The following is a 26,138-nucleotide window of genomic DNA, read 5'->3' as shown; positions in this document are numbered from 1 at the left end:
TCCTTTTGCAGCCCTCTAGCCCTTTCCAGGACTTTTTTAGAGCCATTTTAGTGCCCAAAAGTTCGGGTCCCCATTGACTTCAATGGGGCTCGGGGTCAAGTTCGGGTCAAGTTTGAGTCCGAACTAGAACTTTTTGCCGAAGTTCGGCCAAACCCGGCGAACCCGAACATCCAGGTGTCCGCTCATCTCTACTCAAGAACTCACTGACACACAAATACAAAAAGATTCACAGATACACACACCGACTGACACACAGATACTGACAGATACACATACACATACACATACATACACACACACACACACACACACACACACAGGTACTCACTAACACAAAGATACAGAGAGATACACACATACACTCAGGTACATATAGATACATACACACACACTCATTTTTTAGCGACCCTCCTGAACGAGGATGCTACTGGCTGGGGCTGATGTAGGTTTGTCTTTTCCCTCCTCTCCGGCTTTTCCTCCCCTGTTCTTCCTCCCTCCCACGTGGGTGTTAGCTTTGAGGAAGTGAGCTCACTTCCAGGACTGCCTGGGGCTGATGTAGGTTTGTCTTTTCCCTCCTCTCCGGCTTTTCCTCCCCTGTTCTTCCTCCCTCCCACGTGGGTGTTAGCTTTGAGGAAGTGAGCTCACTTCCAGGACTTCCAGGACTGCCAAGATTGTTAAAGGTGCCTGGTTGCTGTATTGGAAATCACAGTGCTGACTGGGCCCTTTAAGGCATATGGCCATCAGGTGGCCCTAAGTGCATGGAGCCCAATCAGCATGTGAGCCCTGGTGCAGCCACATCAGCTGCACCCACTGTAGTTTCACCATTGCCAAGGCACATTATAATATATATATATATATATATATATATTTGTGTACGGCACATTCCGAGGACGTAAGGAAAACAGGGTTAAAAATAAGTAGTTCCTTAATAGCAAGTCAGTTGAGGTGTGCCGAAACTGACGTAAGGTTAGGCCTGTAAAAGAGGGCCCACCTAGGAAAATGATAAAATTGAGGGTGCGGTGGGAGGGGCACTTCCGAAATCGTCGAAGACAGGTAAGCAGGGGCTCACTGGGTTTAAATAGGGAATTTAAGTGCCTCCCACAATTACAGGCCAAGCCTTCTATTTGTGTACGGCACATTCCGAGGACGTAAGGAAAACAGGGTTAAAAATAAGTAGTTCCTTAATAGCAAGTCAGTTGAGGTGTGCCGAAACTGACGTAAGGTTAGGCCTGTAAAAGAGGGCAAAAATAATAACCATTAAAACAAAATGCGTTTATTAAGCGGTACATCATTTAGTCATATCACAGAAAGCCAGCCTTATCTCTTTCTCTGGATTGGGAATGTATCTGTTGTATGCGGATGATTTCCACCTCCCCATATTTTTAATTATGTGTGTCGGTACATTTATTTATTTATTTATTTATTATTGCCATTTATATAGCGCCAACAGATTCCGTAGCGCTTTACAATATTATGAGAGGGGGATTTAACTATAAATAGGACAGTTACAAATAAACTTACAGGAACAATAGGTTGAAGAGGACCCTGCTCAAACGAGCTTACATTCTATAGGAGGTGGGGTGTAAAACACATTAGGACAGGAATTTACAATCAAATAAGGTGGGCTGCCCTTTCGGAGAGGGCAAGAGACAGGTATGTGAGGTAAGGGTTAGTCTTGGAGGCCATAAGCTTTCCTAAAGAGATGGGTTTTAAGGCACTTCTTAAAAGATGCAAGACTAGGGGAGAGTCTGATGGCGGTAGGCAGGCTATTCCATAGGAAGGGAGCCGCCCGCGAGAAGTCCTGCAAGCGCGAGTTGGCCGTACGAGTGCGGACAACGGACAGGAGGTGGTCACGGGCAGAACAGAGAGACCGAGAAGGGACATACCTATGGATCTGTGAGGAGATATAAGAGGGGCTAGAGTTGTTCAGTGCTTTATAGGTGTGAGTTAGTACCTTAAATTGACTCCTATAGCATACAGGAAGCCAATGTAAGGACTGGCAGAGGGGTGAGGTGTGAGAAAAACGACTAGAGAGGAAAATCAATCTAGCAGCAGCATTCATTACGGACTGTAAGGGTGCAGTACGGCTATTGGGGAGACCAATCAGGAGAGGGTTACAATAATCCATGCGGGAAATTACTAGAGCATGGACAAGCTCCTTGGTAGTATCTGGTGCAAGAAAGGGGCGGATGCGGGCTATGTTTTTAAGATGGAATCTACAGGATTTGGCAACATGCTGGATGTGAGGCTCAAAGGTGAGACCAGAGTCAAGTATGACGCCAAGACAGCGCGCTTGCAAGGATGGACTGATGTTGGTACCACAAACTTGGAGGGAGAGCGAAAGAGGAGGATCAGTATTAGGAGGAGGAAAGACAAGGAGCTCAGTTTTTGAGAGATTGAGTTTCAGAAAGCGGGAGGACATCCAGTCAGAGATGGAAGAAAGGCAAGCAGTGACACGTTGCAGGACGGCAGGGGAGAGGTCCGGGGAGGAGAGATATAGCTGGGTGTCATCAGCGTACAGGTGGTAGTGAAATCCAAAAGAGGTAATAAGTTTGCCAAGAGAGGCAGTATAAAGAGAAAATAGAAGGGGACCAAGGACGGAGCCTTGGGGAACTCCAACTGAGACAGGGCAAGGGGAGGAGGTATCATTAGAAAAGGAGACACTGAATGAGCGTTGGGAGAGATAAGAGGAAAACCATGAGAGGACAGAGTCACAGAGACCAAGCGATTGAAGAGTTTGAAGAAGGAGAGCATGATCAACGGTGTCAAAGGCCGCTGAGAGGTCAAGAAGAATTAGTATGGAGTAGTGGCCTTTGGATTTAGCTGCGATTAGGTCGTTAGTAACTTTGATAAGGGCAGTCTCTGTAGAGTGGAGAGGGCGGAAGCCAGATTGAAGAGGGTCAAGGAGAGAGTTGGAATTGAGGAAATGAGACACACGGGTGAAGACAAGTCTTTCCAGAAGCTTTGAGGAAAAAGGGAGCAGGGATATGGGACGGTAGTTAGAGGGGGTGGATGGGTCGAGGGATGGTTTTTTTAGTATAGGTACTACAGTGGCATGTTTAAGGTCAGCAGGGACGATGCCAGAGGAGAGCGAGCAGTTGAAGATGTGTGTTAGAGAAGGCACGAGACAAGTGGAGAGAGATCTAATAAGGTGAGATGGGACAGGATCGAGCGGGCAAGTGGTGGGGCGAGAGGAGCAAAGAAGAGCAGCCACCTCTTGGTCAGTAGCTGGGGAGAATGTCTGAAGGGTAGGAAAGGCATGATCTATGTGTGATTGAGAAACAGAAAGGCAAGGAGGGGAGAATTCTTTCCTTAGCTGTTCAATCTTGTCAGTGAAGTAACATGCGAAGTTATCAGCAGTAAGGTTAGTTTTGGGGGTGGCCACAGCAGGGCGAAGAAGAGAATTAAAGGTGTGAAAGAGACGCCTGGGGTTGCGGGAACATGAACTAATGAGAGTGGAAAAATAGGACTGTTTGGCAAGGGCAAGGGCTGCACTGTATGAACACAATATGAATCTATAATGGAGAAAGTCTGATTGTGTACGAGACTTCCTCCAGGAGCGTTCAGCACAACGGGAGCATCTTTGCAGGTAGCGCGTTGATTTAGTATGCCATGGTTGGGGGCGGGTCCTCCTCGAGGTGCTTGTTTGGAGTGGCGCTGCAGTGTTCAAGGCAGATGTAAGAGTACAGTTATATATGGAGATGGCCTGTGAAGGGAAGGGATGGACAGCAGTTGTGAATCAATGTCACAATACATGATTACCTGAGGCAGCTGTGGCTGCTCCAATACGAAAAGAATGGCCCGAGAATGAACGTGGGTTTTGTCCCAAGCGGAGTAAAAGGGTGCGTATGTAAAGCATGAAGATTTTGTGGTCAGGGGTTTCCCTAGTATAGCTAGAAGTGGGCTATCAGGAACGGAATTAGCTTGGGCTGCTACTAGCTTATCCAATACACGGACGGGACACCATTTGGTTGAAGTGGGATAAAAGTTAATTTCCACTGGTGGGCCTGTTCGGCTTGTTTTGGTACGGGTAACGGACAATGTGTAGTGGTCTAGTTTTTTAATTAAGTGTTTCTTTTGGAGGCACGAGCTGAAATCAGAAGCTCTCTCTACAGTGAATTCTTTGGGTCTCAAGAAACCATAAAAGGCTAGATAAGCCGCTGATTTGATAACGAGGTTTGTGATATGTTCGAAAGGGGACGTGTCGAGTACATCGGATATATTCTTAAATAGCTTACTATCTATGGGAAGGCGTTTAGTGGGTATGTGTACTGACAAGTTATGAATGCCTTTGAGGACACTTTTAAGAGGGTAGGAAGATAGGAAAGGAGACTTGTTGGGAAAGGAGGTTAACATGTAGTGTTGGATTCCCGTTAAGTAGAGTTTGATTGTGTTGTAAGCTAGATTAAGAGAAAAGTGGCAAAAAGTTGTGAAAGCAACCATGGTTTCAACAGAAAAAACATTTATTACACAGTAATTACGAACGAAACACATAAACAGTTCATATGCTCTGTAATAGGCTTTCCTTGTGTTAAGGGATAGACCCGCCTGCGCAAGCGTGCCGCTTAGTTGTAAGAGAGAGCTTAACGCATTACCAGGTCTTCGAATTTTGGAGGTACCCTGGGTTGCTGGGTAGCTGTAGGATGTAGTCTGAAGAACTCCTGCAAATTGAAGCGTGACAGAGCATCAGCGGCAGTATTTTGTATACCTGGGACGTGAACACAGGATATGCAGAACTGGAGATTAGCTGCTAGCCAAGTGAGTCTCCTGACTAGGTTCATGATCGTGAGGGACTGAGAGCGGCCCTTGTTAATGATGTTACAGGTAGCTAAGTTATCACAAAAACACCTGACTGACTGCCCCCTCCACTCTACCCCCCACGTGTAAGCTGCTGCTACGATAGGGTAGATCTCAAAAAGAGAGGAGGTGGTACTGAAACTCTCGAGTGATGTGGTTTCGATCGGCCAGGAGTCGTACAGCCACTCGTCTCCAAATATGGCCGCATAGCCTAAGGTACCTGAAGCGTCAGTCCAGAGTACTGGGGAATCGTCGGAAACGGGGGGAACAAACAGTGACCTGCCATTCCACGAGGAAAGGAACAGCTGCCACATTCTCAGGTCAGCTGTAGCTGACTTGTCTAAGGGTGTAGTGGAGTCATCGTCAGGGAGACCGTGCAAAAGTGAAAGGATTCTGGAAATGAAAGACCTACCCTGTGGAATTATTCTCATGGCGAAATTAAGTGAGCCTAGAAGTGACTGTAGCTGTTTCCTGGTGCAAGTGCCTAGTGACATGCAGGTGCTAATGTAAGACAGAATTCGGTCTACTTTCTCCTGGGGCAGGCTGGCGTGCATGGTGACAGAATTGAGTGTAATCCCCAGAAAAGTAATTTCGGTTTTGGGACCTTCAGTTTTGTCCAGGGCTACGGGGACCCCTAAATCTTTAAAGAGAGTGAGCAAGTGATTAAGGCTGCGTGGAGTGCAGTGGTGTGGTTCAATGGTGAGGAAGTCGTCTAAATAATGAATGACAACTGGGCATCTGCAGAAGTTCAGGAGAAGCCATGTCAACGTTTCGGCGAACAGGTCAAATAACTTGGGGCTACTTTTGGAGCCGAAAGTAAGCCTGGTAGCGAAATAGTAGTTGTCTTGCCACTTAACTCCATGCAGATGCCAGAGTGACTGATGAATGGGAAGTAACTTAAAGGCGTTAGTAATATCTGACTTACTTAACCAGGCTGCCTTCCCGGAGTTAATAATCGCTTGAATGGCATCATCGATTCTAGCGTACTGAAGAGAAAAATCTTCTGACGGGATTAGTGCATTCAGGCTAGGGGTGGGAGAGGCGTGTGGTGCAGAAAAATCAATAATAAGTCTCTTTTTGTTGTTAAACTTCCCCGTGGCGATACCTAGAGGGTTAGTTCTCCATGAGGAGAAAGGAGGAGTAGTGAAAGGGCCTATCATGAAGCCGTTATCTACTTCTTTCTGTAAGAGTACTTGTAGGGTGTCGGGGTCTGTGAGAGCTGACTGAAGGTTGGGGCACTCCAAGATGCCTGAGGGGAGAGAGACAAAGCCTGTGTGAAACCCGTGAGTGAACCCTGACGTGAGAAATTCCACCAGATGTAAAGAAGGATGATTAGCCAGGTAACGTTGTAAACTCGGTATGTTTATTGGAGTGGATGCCTTTTTAGGGTACAATTTGCTAGGGCACATCGTCTTGGCATGTGCCCTGAAACAAAGCGAGCACACATGCAGCAGTCTACAAGCACTGTAACTACAACCCCCAGCATTGAAATTATTGCAGACCTGAGCTTTGCCCAAGAACACTATTGGCCTGCCTAATTTGTCTCTTATTTCCTTCTGGTTGGAAGTTGACTGAAAATCGGAGTTGGCGTTACTGGTAGAGGGGATAGCTACATTTTCAGGACAGAAATTAATCGAGTGAGCTGCAGACGAGCATATGGCACAGGAAGGGGTTTTGAGACCTGCAAAATGCATAAGAAACAACTCCGTGTCCAGCTGACCCCAGTCCGTGACTGTATTATACTGAGACAATGAAGCGGCTGACCTAGAGGAGAATGACTTGTGATAGTCGTAAAAGGCAAAGCCCCCGTACTTATAAGCTAGCTCTATCACCTTGTGTAGGTATAAGTCTAGCTCCTCTCTGCGGAGGGGAAAAGCAGTACAGATAACGTCTCTGTATAGGCCAAATGCCAAGACAAACTCGGGAATGTTAAGTTTCCTATTCAACCTAGGGTCTCTAGCCCTCATTACTACTGATAGATCCTCAAACGTGTACGCCCTGTTTTCTACCACGTCTTGAGCCGCTATCAGTAGCGAGGCCAAGTTAACATCCTTTCCCTCTATGATGTCACGTCTGAGAGACTGCGGTATTAGGTGAATAGGATTAATAACGTTAGTAACTTTCCTAGCCGGTAGAGGGTTACTGTTACCTCCTAGGGCGGGCGTGGGTTGGGCAACCGGCCCGGGAATCTCGGGGACTGTAGGAACATTATTAGCTTCCAGGTTATCCAATCTATTATTGATAGTGGCAACTGAGGACACTAGGGAGGCCATCATGGCGTGTAACTCAGCCAGGCTATTAAGTACATTAACCTGTGAACTAGGGCCAGGCCTTTCGTTATCCTCAGTAGAGTTCAATAAACGAAAAAGTTCATTCTTCCTGGCTGAAGCCGGATAAGGGATATTCCTCTTTTTTAGTTCAGCGGTAATCTTAGGGATAGTCCAGGAGCGATAGCTGGAAGCTGGACTTGGAGGCGTTGGTTGCCTTCTCTGTGTGCCCGACCTGAGAGGGGTGCTGGTAACCGACAGATTGTCTTCTAATACCGAAGCGTTGGACATTCTAAGGGGGGCAGAGAGGGTGAGTTTAGAACTGAAATGTAAACAGCTGGAGGGACCCCGCTTACTAGGTTAGTGCCCATAGGCGAAATTGTATTAACTTAGCTTCAGTTGGTGGCAGATGAGGCCCTAACTACTTGCCAAGTGGCTATGAGAGGCACTATCTATGATTTGGCTCGTGGGGCCTTGGTGCCACTGAGGTGGGTGGCGGGGTGTTGGCCTCTCGGTGACACGTAAAAGAAGTCAAACGTTTGGCCGTGACTGGTGAGGCCCTAACTAAGTTTTGAAGCAAGGCTATAGCTATGCGTTGGGACAATTGGCCTGAACCTCCGAACGTAAGGGCTGACCTTATGCCTTGCGGGACCTCTAAACTTATAGGCAAAGAGGCCTATGGGAACATACCTAAGTTGGCAGGAGAATTACAACTAGACCTCACCCCCCCCCCCCCCCCCAGGACACACCAATAACATACCTGCAGAGGAAGGAATACTTTACTTGACCTAATAATGGACTATTATCCTGAAGGGAATCAACGGAACTAAAGGGAAAGAAACGTGACCTATTTATGAAACGTACTATTTAATTACAATATACACACAAATGAACTGGGTGACACAGAGGCCTACCTCTTTAACAAAGCTGCGAACACGTATACCCTCGAAGGGCCACTTGCGAGAAGTGTCAGTACTAGTAAGGACTACAACAGAAAATAGGACATGAACAGCCATTAAATCAATGGAAACAACATACCCCCTATTATTCTACTTTGCTATTTATGACTTTAAGGGGACCATATAAACCACTTTAAACACAGAAGTTTAGAATACTGACTGGCAATACAACAAAACCGCCTAAACCCCTCTTATAAACGTAACTACTAAATTTATTGCTAAAAATGTGAATATCCAGAAAACGAAACAGAATGAAGGTATTGCACCAAACTGAATGAAAAACGTATGGCAACCCGGTCCGGCTAACGAGACTACGAGGTGTAAGTGTAACTGAACGTGTTACACTGACCGAGATTGCAGGAGCGGAGTGAAGCCGAGCCCGTGAGCGACAGGGCTAAACTTACGATTTCGATGCCGTCCGTGTAAGGCAAAAGCGTTATACTCACGAATACAGCCGCAGAGCGTTTGAACCGGGCTGCCGGCGGGCGGGAAACTGACGTCACGGATCTGTAAACCGGAAGTACACTGAAGCACTTCCGAGATCGTCGAAGACAGGTAAGCAGGGGCTCACTGGGTTTAAATAGGGAATTTAAGTGCCTCCCACAATTACAGGCCAAGCCTTCTATATATATATATATATATATATATATATATATATATATATATATATATATATATATATATATATATATATATATATATATTCCAGTAAATGGACAGCACTCCAGGGACTTTCAGATGAAGTAAAATATAACTTTGAATTCAGATTCAAAAATAAAAAATACAAATCAATGTTTCGGCTCTCCTTTGGAGCCTTCTTCAGGATGACAAACATAACATTTGCTAACAAAACAGTGCCTACATATATACATTAAAAAAATTATGTGCTTACCATTCCCATGTGAGTCAGAGATAGTGCCCGCCAAAAAATCCACGGATTAGAGACCGATCCACCCACACTGCCGAGAACCAGGCTCTTTCCTCTGTTGTTTGCATTCCACCATCGCTAGGCAACTGCTGGAGTGCATAATAACTTACCGATCGGTTGTTTGCAGAGAAACGGATTGACAGAGCAATCATCCTCAGCCAGCGCTAACCGCTGGTACTGGGAAGGGTTCCCTTCTATCGCTGACTCACATCTGAATATAGAAATAAAATAGATTGGTGTGGGTCTAGTGCCAGCAAGGATATTACACATGATGAGAAGCTTCACACTAAAAAAATATATATGAATACTTCTATAGTTATCTCAATACATATGCTCAGATTCTCAGAGTAATATGAGGAAATGGTGATGGCAGATGAAAAATTGGAATAGTGACTATAATACATGTATATGTAACAAGTCTTGCCCTCTGTAACAACAATCAGAAGGCAACATAACTAACTACTCATGTTGTAAAAGAGGTACAAGAACTGAAACAAAAGTACAACATCAAAGCAGGCAGCAATGTTACAGTATCAATCACTCAGAGAGAAATACATCACAAAACAATGAGTGTGAAATTAACTGTTATAGAGGTAGAGAGATATAACAGTGCTCATCCTGTATATGGAAAAAATAAAAGTAGCAAGTGAGCAGAGGATACCATGCTAAAAACCAGAGGATGTGCTAAAGTAGAAAAAGCAATTCATATAGAATATAGACAGATATCACGGTCTAGAGTCTATTTAGCTTCACTATATACAAATTATGCAATGTGTACATCTGTTCATAGAGACATAGAGAGAGGCTGTATTGCCCATATTCAAAATAGAGAGGGGAAAGCATAATATAGTTGCCAAATATGATAGATTTTACATCCTCGTGTTCAAAGAAACATGGCAAAGCTTGGCTATAATTATTATTATTATTATTATAATTAGATGTACCGGACACTTGTTGAAACCAGCTCTGTTCTAACCTAAAATAATTGAGAGTAAGTACTGCTTGCAGTAGTTCCAGTGTGAATTCAATTGGTGGTCCTATATAGGATGATGATTCATTTAGAATACATCTCATTGCTTCAATACCCTCATCATGAGGTATAACCGTTTACAGTCTTTTCACATCACACGTAACTAGGGTAATGGTGTCCATAGGAAGGATTGTCTGGTCCAAAAGATTAAGTAGATCTGGCGTATCTTTGAGTGTAGTAGGTAGCTGTTCAATGCTACTCTTAAAAAGGAAGTCTAGCCATTTTGCAACAGGTTCCATGATGCCAACAATCGCGGATACAATTGGACAACCCGGTGGATGTTGAAGGTCCTTGTATATTTTAGGTAGTGTGTAAAGGATTGGTGTCCTCAGGTTATCCTGTATAAGGAACTTGACCAGATCTGTAGAAATATATCCCGCTTCATATCCTAATTGAACAATACCAGCGATATTCTGCATGATCTGTGTTGTTGGATCAGCTGATAGTTTGATATACAGCTGGGAATCTTCGAACTGTGATAGGATCTCCATACTATAATCAGTGTAGTCCATTTACACAATGCCACCACCTTTGTCAGCTAGTCTTATGATTAGAGACTTGTCATTGGTTAAAGATCTAATGGTCTCTCTTTCTTTTTTCGAGATATTAGAGTGGTGATATTGTTTAGGTTCCGTGATCTTGTTGGTATCTTGTTGTATGTTTCTCAAAAAGGTTTTAATTGAAGCATTGAGTGTGCCAGGGTTGAATTTGCTTTTAGTTTTGAATTGGTATGATGTTGATACAGAGTTCTGTGTTGATTCTTTAAAAAATTATTTCAATCTGAGTGTTCTACCAAATTTGTATAGTTCAATTTCATTGCTGAAGGAGTTAGGGTAATTAGTTGGTACATAAGAGAGCCCTTTCATGAGTAGTAGTTCTTGTTCTGATTTAAGCTGCCTTGATGAAAGGTTAAAGATAGATATTATCTTGGTTGTCTCGGCGGTTTGTACTTTGCTACAGTGGGCTCTGCCCTTCTGGCCGCGTCTGGTATTGTACCTTCTGCCTCTCTTCTTGTGGTCAGTCTCGTATGGACCCTGGAAGTGGTCCCTGTGTCCACACCTAAAAAATCATCTGTATTGACTGATTCGCTGGGATATTGTTCTGATTCTGAAGTTGATTCCCGTGAGGTGCGGTCTATAGTAAACTGTCTTGGTTTTCGAATGTCTTTTCCGCTATGCAAAGCGTGGTTTATCAGATTGTCCACTAAGCCATCTGTATACACGATGTTCTTTATAGTCACTCTCCACTTTCTCTTGTTTTTCACGTTTGAAGCGTACTAAGTCGGTTCTGTATGATCCGACGTTCTGTTCCAATTTCAGTAGTGTAGGGGCTGTTTCTACTGCTGACAATATCAGGGTTGTTTTGACTGAAGTTCCGTTATTTTTCTCAGTTCGTATCACACTCATTGTTTTGTGATGTATTTCTCTCTGAGTGATTGATACTGTAACATTGCTGCCTGCTTTGATGTGGTACTTTTGTTTCAGTTCTTGTACCTCTTTTACAACATGAGTAGTTAAATTGCCTTCTGATTGTTGTTACAGAGGGCACGACTTGTTACACATACATGTATTCTAGTCACTATTCCCATTTTTCATCTGCCATCACCATTTCCTCATATTACTCTGAGAATCTGAGCATATGTATTGAGATAACTATAGAAGTATTCATATATATTTTTTTAGTGTGAAGCTTCTCATCATGTGTAATATCCTTGCTGCCACTAGACCCACACCAATCTATTTTTTTTCTATATTCAGATGTGAGTCAGCGATAGAAGGGAGACCTTCCCAATACCAGCGGTTAGTGCTGGCTGAGGATGATTGCTCTGTCAATCCATTTCTCTGCAAACAACCGATCAGTAAGTTATTATGCGCTCCAGCCTAGCGGTGGTGGAACGCAAACAGCAGAGGAAAGAGCCTGCTTCTCGGCAGTCTGGGCGGATCGGTCTCTATCTTGTGGATTTTTTGGCGGGCACTATCTCTGACTCACATGGGAATGGTAAGCACATAATTGTTTTATGTTTATATGTAGGCACTGTTTTGTTAGCAAATGTTATGTTTGTCATCCTGAAGAAGGCTCCAAAAGAGAGCCGAAACGTTGATGTGTATTTTTTTTTTTTGAATCTGAATTAAAAGTTATATTTTACTTAATCTGAAAGTCCCTGGAGTGCTGTCAGTTTACTGGAATTTTTGCATCTTTTTGCTGGATCAGCACCGGGCAGGAACTGTGTTGGTACCAGGAGTGCAAGCATGTTTGTTTTTGTCTATATATATATATATATATATATATATATATATATATATATATATATATATATATATATATTCCTACTTACCATAATTTTCTTTTCCTGGCCATAGGCCATGGCAGCAAATCAATTGGTAGTTCCTCCCTATCCCAAACCAGACAGGAACCCCCACCCCCCACCCCACTACCCCTTCCACCCCCAGTCTTGTTTCCAGCAATATACCAGGGCGGGATATTTGTGCTGCCATGGCCTATGACCAGGAAAATAAAATTACGGTAAGTATGAATACATTTTACTTTTTTCTGGCCATAGCCATGGCAGCACAACAATGGGTAATACACAAGCAATAACCAAGGGAGTGAAGAAATACACAAGACTTGCAAAATATTAATGCAAATTGACACAACCTCATAAGGACATTGGAAATGAACAACTGATTGCCCACTATTGACGCATTATCAAATTGACTAACTCAAATGTACCAAAAAACAAATGTCTGAAAATTAATGGTTGAGGACCAAGAAGCCATTTACCTATAAGCTCCAGGGAACATTGGCCACTGATGCTCAAGAGGGAGAAATGGCTCTAGTGGAGAGCAAACAGATGTTCAGGTACTGTTACCCCTAGGGCTTAGTAGACTGAAAATAGCCAAGACTATCCCTCTGCTGATGAATTGGAGGCATGAAGACCTTTTCTGGTCCATTATTAAAGATAAACAGACTATCAGAAAAAAAGCCAGAGAGCAGATCTATAGAAATAGATCTTACGACATCTATTAAATGTGTCCATTTGTTTGCAATTGTTCAGATTATGCTTTTGATACATATTTAGGACAGGAGGAGAAAGTTTCATTACTGACACTATGTTCTAATCAATAGGCTTTAGATATATTGTGGAATGCAGTAAAGGGTTCTATGCAAAATAGTCCGTGAAGATCTGATATCCTTCAGTCCGATGCTAATGTCACTGATAGAACCAACTTGATATTAAGCAGTTGTGGTCAGATAGAGTCTTATGGTTAAAAGTGGTGAAGATTTCAAAGTCCTTAAAAAATCAGGGAAGAATTCCATGGTGAGCAATGGTTAACCGAGGGATTATATAAATACAGCCAACAGATATTTAGAAACCTCCATATCAAAGTCCTTTCACGAAAAGAGAGATCAGAGAGTGTTGAGACATGTACATCTGAGGTAATGTGGATAATTCCTAGATGAGTCCTGGATTGAAGAACTTAGAAGCTCCTTGGTAGAATGAAACCTAATCAGAAAAAAAAAAACAGAAAAAAGGCATACCAACTGTGTAAAGGTAGCCGAGGACATACGTTTTCTATGGCCTTCAAAAGGGTATTAATTACTGCAGTTGAAAAACCCTTATATTTAAGCTCTTCTTTACAATATCCAAAACCTTCAGAATGAGGAAAGTAGCACTTGACCTGATGGAAGAGGGAAGAACTATTTTGGGAGTTCCCATGGAGGTACTGAAGAAGATAAGAAAAGTGGAAATTATGGATTGGGTACCAATATGGAACAGTCTGGATGATTGATATTGGCTCTTGCAACCTATGCAGAAGTTGGATGTTAAGGGTGTCCCTTTTCTGAACATTTTCAATTTTGGAGAAAAGTTCCTCAACCCCAGTGGATGTTATTCATAGTTATCACTGTCCAAGTGTTTTCCATAGGATAGTTAACCTCTGCCCTGTGCAATCTTATCAGATCTATGGTGGAGGACCTGGATCAAAATTCTCTCTGCTGAGGTAATATGATAGTCTGAAGAGAGTTGTACCGTGCTCTGGAGCAAGGTGACTACAGCAGACATTCATCTTTCACCATGAAGATGTAAAAATAAAAGTGTCATTCCACTGCAATCTGAGAAACATCTGGTGATGTATGTCAATGGATACATGGTGATAAGCATCCTGCAAATCTATAGACATCATCCAATGTACTAGGAATAGTACCTCTATGATGAAGAATGTTGAAGAAACCTATAAACTAAAATGGACTCCATCCACTTGTTAGAAACAGAATCTTTGTGTTCAAGTTGCTTTAAAAAATTCTCACAATAACTCCCGCTAATTGAAGGGAAGCCATGAAATTTACAAATCATCTTTTTTTTCCTTATCTCTTCCTCTGGTAGAATAATGAGAACTTACTTCAAGGTTGAGATCTACCATACTCTCTTCCTGGTGTGAAACACCTTGGTCTAAGAAGGAAGTTAATGAGAGTCTTCTGAACCTTAGGTCTTGAAGTAGACAAGCATTCCTGCCCTATGCCGTTCTCTTTATCCATTCCTTTAGGAGTATACATCTTTTGACCAGGTACTGAGCCAAAGGGCCCAGCTAGTAGACACAGAAAAAGTCATATTTCTGGCTAGAATATAATGCAACCTACGTAGGCTTCCTAGCTGAAGACTATTTCCAGCTTAATGACTTGTAAATTGTCAACAGACAAAGGAAATTCATCTCTGATATGCTCCTCCAAATTATCCATACCAATCTTAGATCCTTAGAGATTGAGGTAAGACCTTAGAGCAAGATTAAAGCCTCTGCCAGCTGCCACATAGGCTTTAGAGAGGAGCAGGACCATGCATACTCCATGGAGACATGGAAATAGGTTAATAAAGTTAGTGAATGCCTAAAGGGTATGAATAAAATAGCTCACCTCCCCTCTCTCGTGGGGATGAGATAAAAAGTGCAATCGTGTGATACGTTAAAAAAATAGTGGGGTGATAATAGAAATATATGGACCCACTCACATGGTACTGAGCCTCAACAGGACAGGCTCAGATCACTCCGGCGTACATGTTTTAAAAGGCAACACGGAACCTACAACGATGAAGTTGTGCTGTTCCTTTAAATATAAAGGGAGACCGAATATGGTGTAGTTTGTAGGTACATTGCAATTGGTGGTAAAATACACAGAATTGCTCACCTGATTCAGAGCCTATAGACCTGGCTCTGGGTGTAATGGTGTATGTGCCAATAAGGGGGCACAAAACCCTATAAGTGAGTATCAGGAACACTGCTTACGTCCACAAGAAGGAGTTGGAAAAAATTAAATTTATTTAACAATATAAAAAACACTAGGTATAAAATAAAATAGCTGTATAAAAACAGTAAGTGAATCTTTGATCCTCTTGGACGTCCACTTACTGTTTTTATACAGCAAATATTTAAACTTTTTTTTAACTTAATTTTTAACTTTTTAAAGCTTATTTTAAAACTTTTTTTCACGTTAACCTTTAGCTGGCCTAACACCAATTCCCCACTAACTCCCACCCTCCCCAGCTAGCTAAATATATAATTTTAAAATACTTAAATTAATTAATAAAATAAATTTAACCCCTGAGGGTTAAAAAAAAAATCAGATCATAGTAAAATGCAATCCCTGCCAATTGATCACTGCAGTCAGTGATCAATTGGCAGGGAAGGGGTTAATTTTTTTATTAAAATGGCTAAAGGTGGGTGGGATTTTAATTTAACTTTATTTTTTTTTCAACAGGGGGCAGGATCACTGATGATCCGTCTCCCTGCACTTCACAGTGAACCCGGAAGTGCAGGGAGGCGGAAGGTGAGTATACACAGCACATGTGCTCGCTCTGACATGCTGTCAGAGCGAGCTCATGTGCTGGGACAGCGCAATCCGGTGCTCCTGGTCTGCCTCTAATACAGAGGCAGACCGGAGCACCATTAACCCAGCGATCGCCGCGATTGCAGTGATCTGGGGTTAATTTTAACGGGTGATGGACGAGGTCTGTCACTCGGCGTTATGGCAATCCCGTGAGTGACGGACCTCGTCCGTTACTCATCGTTAAGGGGTTAAGCGCCTGGATACACAGTACTATCTTGTACTATTTGTATATAGTAGTGTAACAAAGGTGGCAGATAGCTGTGAATCCACAAGAGTAATCACCAGGTATAAAAATCACAGAGGTCTGGAAAAAGTGAATAAGGCGGCAAATGCATGTTAAAAGGCACTTAGAATAAGTGAACCCAGCAGCTGTATTAAAAGGCACTAGGAAAATTTATAACAAAATGTTTAACCAGGAAAAAGACATTCAGTTATGTTCTGGTTACCAAGTACATCCTGGGGATGTTACTTTTAGCCAATTTAATAGAACTCATTTTATCTACCTCAAAGGGCTGAGTCAGCCCCACTGGGAATTGAACCTGCAACCTCCAAGGTTTGAACAAATTCTTCTGATGAAACATTAACCATCTCATCACACTTAGGAGAACCAGCTGCAAGTTTAACCCCTTAAGGACCAAACTTCTGGAATAAAAGGGAATCATGACATGTCACACATGTCATGTGTCCTTAAGGGGTTAAAAGGCTTAACAGAGTCCCAGGAATAAGTGAATCCAGAGGCTATAATAAAAGGCCCAACAGAGGCCTAGGAATAAGTTAATCCAGCTGCTATATTAAAAGGCATAACAGAAGTCTAGGAAACAGTGACTCCAGTGGCTATATTAAAAGACACAGAAGCCTAGGAATAAGTGACTCCAGTGGCAATATTAAAAGCCATAGGGGGCTAGGAATAAATTAATTCAGCTGCTATATTAAAAGGCTGAACAGAGGCCTCGGAATAAGTAAATCAGTGGATATATTAAAAGACACAGAGGCCTAGGAATAAGTTTGATTGAAATTCAAATTAGCAGGAATCTCTTACCGTTTAGATTAAACCAATAAAGGGTAGAAGGGGTTATATCCATATATATGCTCTGTATGTGCCTGCCCAGCCTGCTATTCCATAATCTTGCTACCTCTAGTGTCACTGCAAGTAAATCCATGGCAAAGTACAAGATAGTTGAGTTGTACTTGAACCCTTTCAGCGATGGAATGCTAGCCAGTCTTACATTAACTCTTTCAGCGATGGAATGTTAGTCAATGTCATATTAATCCATGTAATCCATATGCTCTGTATGTGCATGTCTAGCCTGCTACACCTTGGTCACTGCAGGAAACATGATGATGGCATAGTCTTGCAATCCCAAGGGTCACAGTAAGTAAAACCCCTGGTCACTAAAGGGGTTTCTCCAGGGTTGTGTCACGACTAGTAATGTGGTCCAGCACGCAGAAACTATGTAAACATATACATAAGAAAGAAAAGGAAAATAACAGGATAGAGCGTAAACCGGACCTTAGAATGGCCGGACTAATACGCTAGAGACAGAGAATGGTCAAAGGGAAAGCCGAGGTCAAGGAAGCCAGAAAATACTCAATACCGATTAAACAAGCCAAGTCAGGGAAACCAGAGATCAGAATAACCAGGGAAACGCCAAGGATCAGGATACCAGGAAATCAAAAACATGGAATTAGCACTTTCAGGAAACCAGGAAACTGAAACCACGACATGGCAAAGTACTAGGGTGAATTAGGGGTTTAAATACCCCTCTCTAAGCTATGATTGGTCAGAGGGCGACCTCTGACCCCAGAACGTGCGTGTGCGTTGACGTCGTGACATCACACACATTTAGTATAATTCTCGGGGGTGGGGCTATCCATAGACGCGACCACGTGGTCGGCGCCATATTGGATTCGGGCGTGATGCCCGGAAGAACTACGTGCGCGGTTCCCAGCTCGCCGACGAGCAGGTAAGCTCGTGTAGTCGGAGCGGTCGTGCCGGTCGGGCACGACCGTGAGGCTCGGCGGGCCGGTGACCGCAACAGTACCCCCCACTCGAAGACCGCGCACCGGGCGGGAAGGACCCGGCTTAAGAGGAAAGCGGTTGTGAAATGACCGGATAAGACGGGGCGCATGGACCCGGTCAGCAGTAACCCAACAACGTTCCTCGGGACCATAACCCTTCCAGTCAACGAGATAGGACAAGACACCTCTGGATAATTTGGAGTCCATGATAGAACGGACTTCGTATTCTTCTTGATCACCCACTACCAAGGGCGGAGGAGGAGTGGATACCCTGGTGTAGCGATTGCAAGTAAGGGGCTTGAGCAGAGACACATGGAAAGTATTCGCTATTCTCATATGAGCCGGTAGTGCCAAAGTATAGGTCACTGGATTAATACGTTGGGTAACTCGAAAGGGACCAATGTACCGAGGGGCAAATTTCATGGACGGGACCTTAAGCTTGATATGTCTTGTGGAGAGCCACACCCTGTCACCTGGAAGATAGACAGGATTAGCGCCCCGTTTCTTGTCAGCTTGGACCTTTGCTCGTAATGAGGCTTTTTGCAGAGCTGAATGGACGGAATCCCAGGTATCATGAATCGATTCTAAACGGGTGTTCAAAGCGGGGATTTCTGTGTCTGAGAATGCAGAAGGAAAAACAGTGGGGTGATAACCCTGATTAACAAAGAATGGACTGTGATTAGAAGATTCATGAGTGGCGTTGTTTCTGGCGAACTCAGCCATGGGTAAGAGCTCATACCAGTTAGATTGATTGGCATTTATAAAGCAACGTAAATAGGCTTCTAAAGACTGATTCGCCCTCTCTGCTGCTCCATTTGTTTGAGGGTGATATGCTGACGAAAAGGAGAGTTCGACGCCCAATTGTTTGCAAAAGAAACGCCAAAACCTAGAAACAAACTGGGTACCTCTGTCAGATACTATGCTTTTGGGTACACCGTGCAACCGAAAGATCTCTCTCAAGAATATTTGAACTAGATCTTGAGCAGATGGTAATTTTTTAAGTGGGACGAAATGTGCCATCTTCGTGAATCTATCAATAACCATAAGGACTGTATTAAACCCGTTTGAACTGGGTAGATCCACAATGAAATCCATGGCCAAGTGGGTCCATGGAGCACTAGGTATGGGCAGTGGTTGTAACAGTCCAGGAGGTGACCTAGGAGGAACTTTAGAAACGGCACATATTTGACATGCCCCAACATAATCTTTGATATCGTTTCTAAGAGCAGGCCACCAAAATCTCCTGGAGATGGCAGAGAGAGTTTTATGGACTCCAGGATGGCCCGCTGTGAGGTTGTCATGGAACAAATCTAGTACCTTCTTTCGAAACTGAGGTGACACATACAGTTTGTCCGGAGGTTTTCCCACAGGTGCCTGAGTTTGATCTGCTATTATGGCACAGAAGAGTGGAGAAGACACTTCGGAAACTGTAGTGGCAATGAGGCATTCAGGAGGTACAATAGGATATATCACCTGTTCCGGAACTTCATCTGTCTCAAACTGCCGAGAAAGTGCATCTGCCTTGGTGTTTTTAGTACCAGGTCTGTATGTAATTACGAAATTGAATCGGGAGAGGAACAATGACCACTTAGCCTGACGAGAGGACAGTCTCTTAGCGTCCCCAATATAAGCCAAATTCTTATGATCAGTAAAGATCAAAAGTGGCTCTTTGGAACCTTCCAAGAGATGCCTCCATTCCTTAAGGGCAAGTACAATGGCCAAAAGTTCCCTATTCCCTATGTCGTAATTCCTCTCTGCAGGTGTGAGTTTGCGAGAGTAAAATCCACAGGGATGTAAAGGCGTATCAGGACTTTCTCTTTGAGACAGAATGGCTCCAACTCCTGTCTCTGATGCATCCACCTCTAGGATAAATGGTTTGGATGGATCAGGATGGGTCAGGACAGGTGCTGAGGAAAATAAAGATTTTAATCGTTCAAATGCCTCTCTTGCTTCTTTGGGCCAAGATATACAATTTGCTCCTTTTTTTGTTAAATTGGTTATAGGGGAAATCACGGAGGAAAATCCCCTTATGAATTTGCGGTAGTAATTCGCAAAACCTATAAAGCGTTGAGTAGCTTTAAGGCCCTTGGGTAATGGCCACTGTAAGACTGCCTCCAGTTTGCGAGGATCCATCTGGAAACCAGACGGAGATATAACGTATCCAAGGAATTGTATCTCCGTTTGGTCAAACTGGCATTTCTCCAGTTTACAGTAAAGGCCGTTCTGTAACAGGGTTTTCAGTACAATTCTCACATGTTCGTGATGTGTCTCTAGGTCTGGGGAATAGATGAGAATGTCGTCCAAATACACTAGAACGAACATGTGAAGGTACTCTCTTAGGACATCGTTAATAAAATCCTGGAATACCGCTGGAGCGTTACATAATCCAAACGGCATAACCAGGTATTCGTAATGTCCCATTCTGGTGTTAAATGCGGTCTTCCATTCGTGACCGTCCTTAATCCTGACTAGATTGTATGCACTTCGGAGATCGAGCTTGGTAAAGACTCGAGCTCCCTTCAATCTGTCAAATAGCTCTGATATAAGGGGAATAGGGTAGGCATTTTTTATGGTAATCCTATTCAAACCCCTATAATCAATACAAGGGCGTAGGTCTCCTTCTTTTTTAGATTGTTGTGGGATTTGCTTAAAGCAAACACCTTTGCATCTCTCACCCCAACTCACAATCTCTCCTTCAATCCAATCCAAACGTGGATTGTGTTTCAGGAGCCAAGGGAAACCGAGTATTATCGGAATTGTAGGTGAAGATATGATTTGAAAGGTCATTTCTTCAGAGTGGAGAATACCCACTGAAACAGTGATTGGCAGAGTTTCGTGTGTGATGAAAGGCTGGGTAAGAGGCCTTCCATCAATGGCCTCGACTGCTATCGGTTTCTCTTTATGTCTTAAGGGCAGGAGATGTTTTGCAGAGAATTCCTTGTCTAGGAAATTCTCCGCTGCCCCAGAGTCAATTATAGCCTCACACTGAACAGTAGTGTTCTTGAAAGATAAGGTTACTTTGACAAGGAAACAGTTCTTAGTCAATTTAGGGGACATATACATCACACCTAAGGTCGGTCCCCGTACGTGCCTTAGGTGTGCAAGTTTTCCGGCCGAACCGGGCATGACGATCTTAGATGTCCCTTCTTGCCACAATACATACATAACCCCTCGTTACGTCTGTGTTGTCTCTCTGCCTCAGTGAGTTTAGCGCTACCCAATTGCATGGGTTCAGGTTCTGGAAGAGGCGTTTGGCTACTCACCACTGGGTTAGAGAAACGAGGAGCTATGGACAAATTAGAACGTCTGTTACGTTGTTTGTTTTTCTCTCTCTCTCTGAGCCGGTTATCAATGTCTATCATGTAGGCAATAAACTCATTAAGATTAAGCGGAAGGTCTCTAGCTGCAGTCTCATCTTGTATACTCTCAGCTAGACCTTCAGAGAAAGCAGCCACCAGACCACTATTGGTCCAATCAACCTCAGACGCTAATGTCCTGAACTCTATTGCATAATCGGCTACAGAACGACTGTCTTGCTTGATTCTCATAAGGGCTTTGGCAGCGTTCCTTCTCCCTGCCTTTAGGTTCAAACGTAGCCTTAAAGGCCGTAAGAAAAGTACTGTAATCACGGGCTACTGCGTCACCACTTTCCCATAAGGGGTTAGCCCAGGTCAAGACTTTTCCAGTTAATTGGTTCATCAGATAGCCTATTTTTGATCTATCTGTTGGGAATGAACCTGGGGAGGCCTCAAAGTGGTATTCAATTTGGTTTAAAAAACCTCTGAATTCCTTAGAATCACCTCCATAGCGAGGTGGCGGTGACAAGGTTATGGACGGTGGTTTATGTGGTACGGGAACCACTACAGGTGGCGGAACCACAGGTGGTACCGGAGGGACCTCTAAATAGGCAGTCCTCTGGAGCAAGGTCTGAAATGCCTGGGCAAATTGGTCTAACCTGTGGTCCATATCCTCCACCCTACTCTCACAGGCGATCATATGCTTGCATAGTTCTGCAGGATCCATGGCCATGTCGTAATGTCACGACTAGTAATGTGGTCCAGCACGCAGAAACTATGTAAACATATACATAAGAAAAAAAACCAGAGTATATAGGCGCTCGCTATAACGTGGTGAATCAGTGAGGGCTGCTGTATACAATACAAGTATTCCCAAAAACCTTGTATATTAGTGAAACAAAAAATATATATATATATTTTTTGCAATATACATAAGAAAGAAAAGGAAAATAACAGGATAGAGCGTAAACCGGACCTTAGAATGGCCGGACTAATACGCTAGAGACAGAGAATGGTCAAAGGGAAAGCCGAGGTCAAGGAAGCCAGAAAATACTCAATACCGATTAAACAAGCCAAGTCAGGGAAACCAGAGATCAGAATAACCAGGGAAACGCCAAGGATCAGGATACCAGGAAATCAAAAACACGGAATTAGCACTTTCAGGAAACCAGGAAACTGAAACCACGACATGGCAAAGTACTAGGGTGAATTAGAGGTTTAAATACCCCTCTCTAAGCTATGATTGGTCAGAGGGCGACCTCTGACCCCAGAACGTGCGTGTGCGTTGACGTCGTGACGTCACGCACACGTTAGTATAATTCTCGGGGGCGGGGCTATCCATAGACGCGACCACGTGGTCGGCGCCATATTGGATTCGGGCGTGATGCCCGGAAGAACTACGTGCGCGGTTCCCGGCTCGCCGACGAGCAGGTAAGCTCGTGTAGTCGGAGCGGTCGTGCCGGTCGGGCACGACCGTGAGGCTCGGCGGGCCGGTGACCGCAACAGGTTGTCACCTTTGCACAGGGCTGTGTACTGAAGACTTCCCAAGGAAGAGAGGCTGAACTCCCTTGAGGCAGAAGGTAACAAACCTCAGGTAAGCCAAAAAGAAAAACTCTCAAGCCTTAGAGTGACTAAGTCTGTCCTCAGGATAGGACAGGAACAAAAAGGCTGAGGGTGGGAGGGAGCAGTTACTTATACCTTCTGTTTTAATTAGGTTCTTGCCTGATTTGGGATAGGGAGGAGCTACCCATTGTTGTGCTGCCATGGATATGGCCAGGAAATAAAAAAAAAAAAAATATATATATATATATATATATATATATATACACACTTCAAAGCTCTTGCACTCCAACTTAAAATTATATGTGGTACCTAGTGCTCTAGTTACATAGGAAATATAATAGTACAAAAATAGCTGATTGCTCGGCGTGTTCCGGACACCCGGGCGCATGTGCAAGAAGCTCAAGTGTATGCAACTCATAAGCTAATTGAATCTATTCGTCGTAACTGGAATATTCTGGATGTTGACACTACTCTCCCTAAAGAATATCAACAGAAACCAATGTCCGAAACACGCCGAGCAATCAGCTGGATGGCGAACAGCTGAAATGGTGAGTACCCGCTTTTTTGTCTGAAATAAAGCTATCTACTGTAATGTATGTCTTGATATGTCCTGATGAAAGCTCTGCTGGATTTATTGGAATAAAGAAGATTGATTTACAAAAACCTTGTAGTGCCGGTATTTTTGAGTGTGTATGTGTATATATATATATATATATATATATATATATGTGTGGGGGAGTGGCTTCAAAAGATCCCAGGTAGGACATCTGAGATCACTGTCCAGAAGAATGCACTTCTAGGAACAGCTAAGATACCGTGCAGAACCCTCAAACTCCCAGGCCTCTGGTAGAGGACCCAAGAATGAGGAATAAACATACCACCCAGGAGGGGTGAGAAAATCAATTTTAATTTAATATATATATATATATATATATATATATATATATATAGTAGTGTACATTGTATTACTTTTAATGCATGATGTTTTATGTTGTCAATAAGCGTTAAAGCCCTGCAACAGCATAGACTGTCATGTGTTCATTAAGAGGGTGAAGACCCTTAAAGTAAATCAAACACTTAAGTCTTAAAACAAATTGGGAAACAGAATCAGAGGAACGAATACTGTCTTGTGATAGAGAGTGGGAATAGTTGGACTACATGTTCCAGTTCGTTGCAGTGCATTAGTCAGGTTTCACTGGTTGCAATGCAAATTAATATTCATGAGCCATCCACCATATATATTTTTTTAACTTTGTTCAACTAATAGACTTTATAACACTATTTATTTTAAATAAATAACATCAAATATAACATTTATTGTAACTATGTTGTGAAATACATTTATAAATACTTAAATTTACCATTCACTAGGCCAAATGTCACTGTGCCAAGAGGTCCAAGAGGAATCCTAAAAATTCCAAGTATTGCATTTCTGAATAACCACCAAAAGTCAGTCACATGTATTTAGTTCAAGAGGAGTTTCTGCAACAATGATTTTCTTGTTTGCAGTTAGCAAACTCATCCATAAACTATTATATAGTGTTTTTTTTTTTTAAGGACATATACAGCTTTTTTTCGATACTCAATAAATATAAAAATAATCAAAAGAAATCCACAAATAAATGAATTTTGACACATTCATATTTACATTTAATACAATTATTATTGTCGATGTATCTTTTGTAAATGTAATATTTAGAAAAATATCACAAAATATATGCACGGCTTTATCATTGAGTAGAGGAATGCCCCCCACATTTTTTCCCATATGCACGCACAAATGTACGGTCATTTGGAATTGGTGAAGGAGGTACCTTCTATTGAGAGGTTCACAATATTTTTTACCACCTCACCTTCTGTTGCATTGAGCAGGGTAATATACTGAACAACCACAAAAACAACTTAAAATTGCTCCACTATGGCGTTAATTGTTTGCCACAATAGTATATTTAAAAAAAAAAAGCATGGAACTATGTACCATTTGATTTTGTGTTCCAATGCAGGAAACGGTTGAAGAAGGAAGAGCTAGTATATACAGTTCTGTAGTAACCAACACGTCCAAGGAAATGATGTGCTATACCGATTTTCCCATGCCAGCAGACTTCCCTGCATATCTACACAACTCAAAGGTCTTGGAATATCTTCGACTCTATGCTGAACACTTCAGGCTTTTGAAATACATTCAGTTCAAGGTAATTCCATCCATCCATCCATCCATTCATCCATCCATCCATCAGTATTTCAATGAAATTCAGTTTATTCATTTTAAACCAGTATATAAAACTGGAAGGAGGAGGGAAGAGAGGGCTGAGTGAGAGGTTGACAGGCAGCTGAGGGAGAGGGTGACGGGGGCAGAGGGGGGGAAACCCTATAATTCAATTCTCTCTCAGGTACAGAAAATCTGAACAAAATATACAATACCCCAAAAGTGCCCCCACCATAACTAGGAACCCCACAAACGTTATATCCCCGGATAGCCCCGATCTGAGTGCATAACATATTCAAAGATCACTCAGATCGATTTGGTGAAACGGGAATGCCACCAGGGTAAAGTTGTGACCGGCCAGACACGAGGCGCTAGCCCAAAACAGTTCCAGGGAAATAGGTGTCCTGGCTGGTTTCTATTCGAGGGTTACTGTGCAAACACCATGCAAGGGATTCTATTAGTTTCCGGGTACAAATGCTCCCCCTGTTCGGTAGTTCATATCTCCCGAACATCGATCGCATAGCTGGTTGGGAAGTAGAACGGGCAGAGGTCCCATCCTTACTGGGATTTGAGCAAGTGCATAGCCGAAAAGAGTTCCAGGCACTCGACGACCAAGTGCCACTGTCCACATTTGTGAGACAAGATGGCATTCTTTTGTCGGCTACGTGCATTCGGTTATACAAAATGGGGGCCACCAAGGGGAAGCATTCATTAAAAAGTTAAAAAGTTGTGATTGTGTTATATATTTTAGTTTTTCAAATTATGTATGTTTGTTTTTTATTTATATGGGTTTTACCACATGTTTAAGGACAGGCCAGCAAAGGATAATCATTGGGAACCATGTGTCCTGTGTGCTATGTTTAGGAATCTCAGTGACAAAATTCTCAGACCTGTTGACTGGCTGTTCTGATCCCTGATTTAAAAGACAAGTCAAGAAAGAGGCCTTAGAGCCACAAGGCTTGTAAAGATAGTAGTTAGAGGGAAGGCAGGCAGAGGTGTTGATAGCAGCCTGGGAGAGGAACAGAAGAGGATAAGACAGAGGGGATGATACCTGCCTGGAAGGAGAGAGCTGCAGCCTGGGCTGGAGGAAGTGGTCCTCAGAGGCCCTTGTCAGACTTCAGCAACTGGGTCTCAAGTGCTTTAGAGTCCCCTGGTGGCATTGAGAAAACTGACTTTGCAGTGGACATGAGCTCCAT

General features: G+C 43.1%; 1 protein-coding gene across 1 annotated transcript in view; it reads left to right on the top strand.

Moving 5' to 3' along the window:
• Positions 1-26,138, top strand: part of LOC134568700 (dimethylaniline monooxygenase [N-oxide-forming] 2-like) — a 91,826-nt gene that overhangs the window by 38,169 nt on the left and 27,519 nt on the right. Inside the window, exon 3 of the mRNA XM_063427352.1 lies at positions 24,740-24,928. Within this exon, the coding sequence (XP_063283422.1) occupies positions 24,740-24,928 (189 nt within the window). The remainder of the gene's footprint in view (positions 1-24,739; positions 24,929-26,138) is intronic.

Source organism: Pelobates fuscus, chromosome 7 (assembly GCF_036172605.1).
Source record: "Pelobates fuscus isolate aPelFus1 chromosome 7, aPelFus1.pri, whole genome shotgun sequence".
In the NCBI taxonomy this organism is placed as follows: Eukaryota; Metazoa; Chordata; class Amphibia; order Anura; family Pelobatidae; genus Pelobates; species Pelobates fuscus.
Note: the sequence above shows the minus strand (reverse complement) of the source record. Positions and strands in the feature narration are given on the sequence as shown.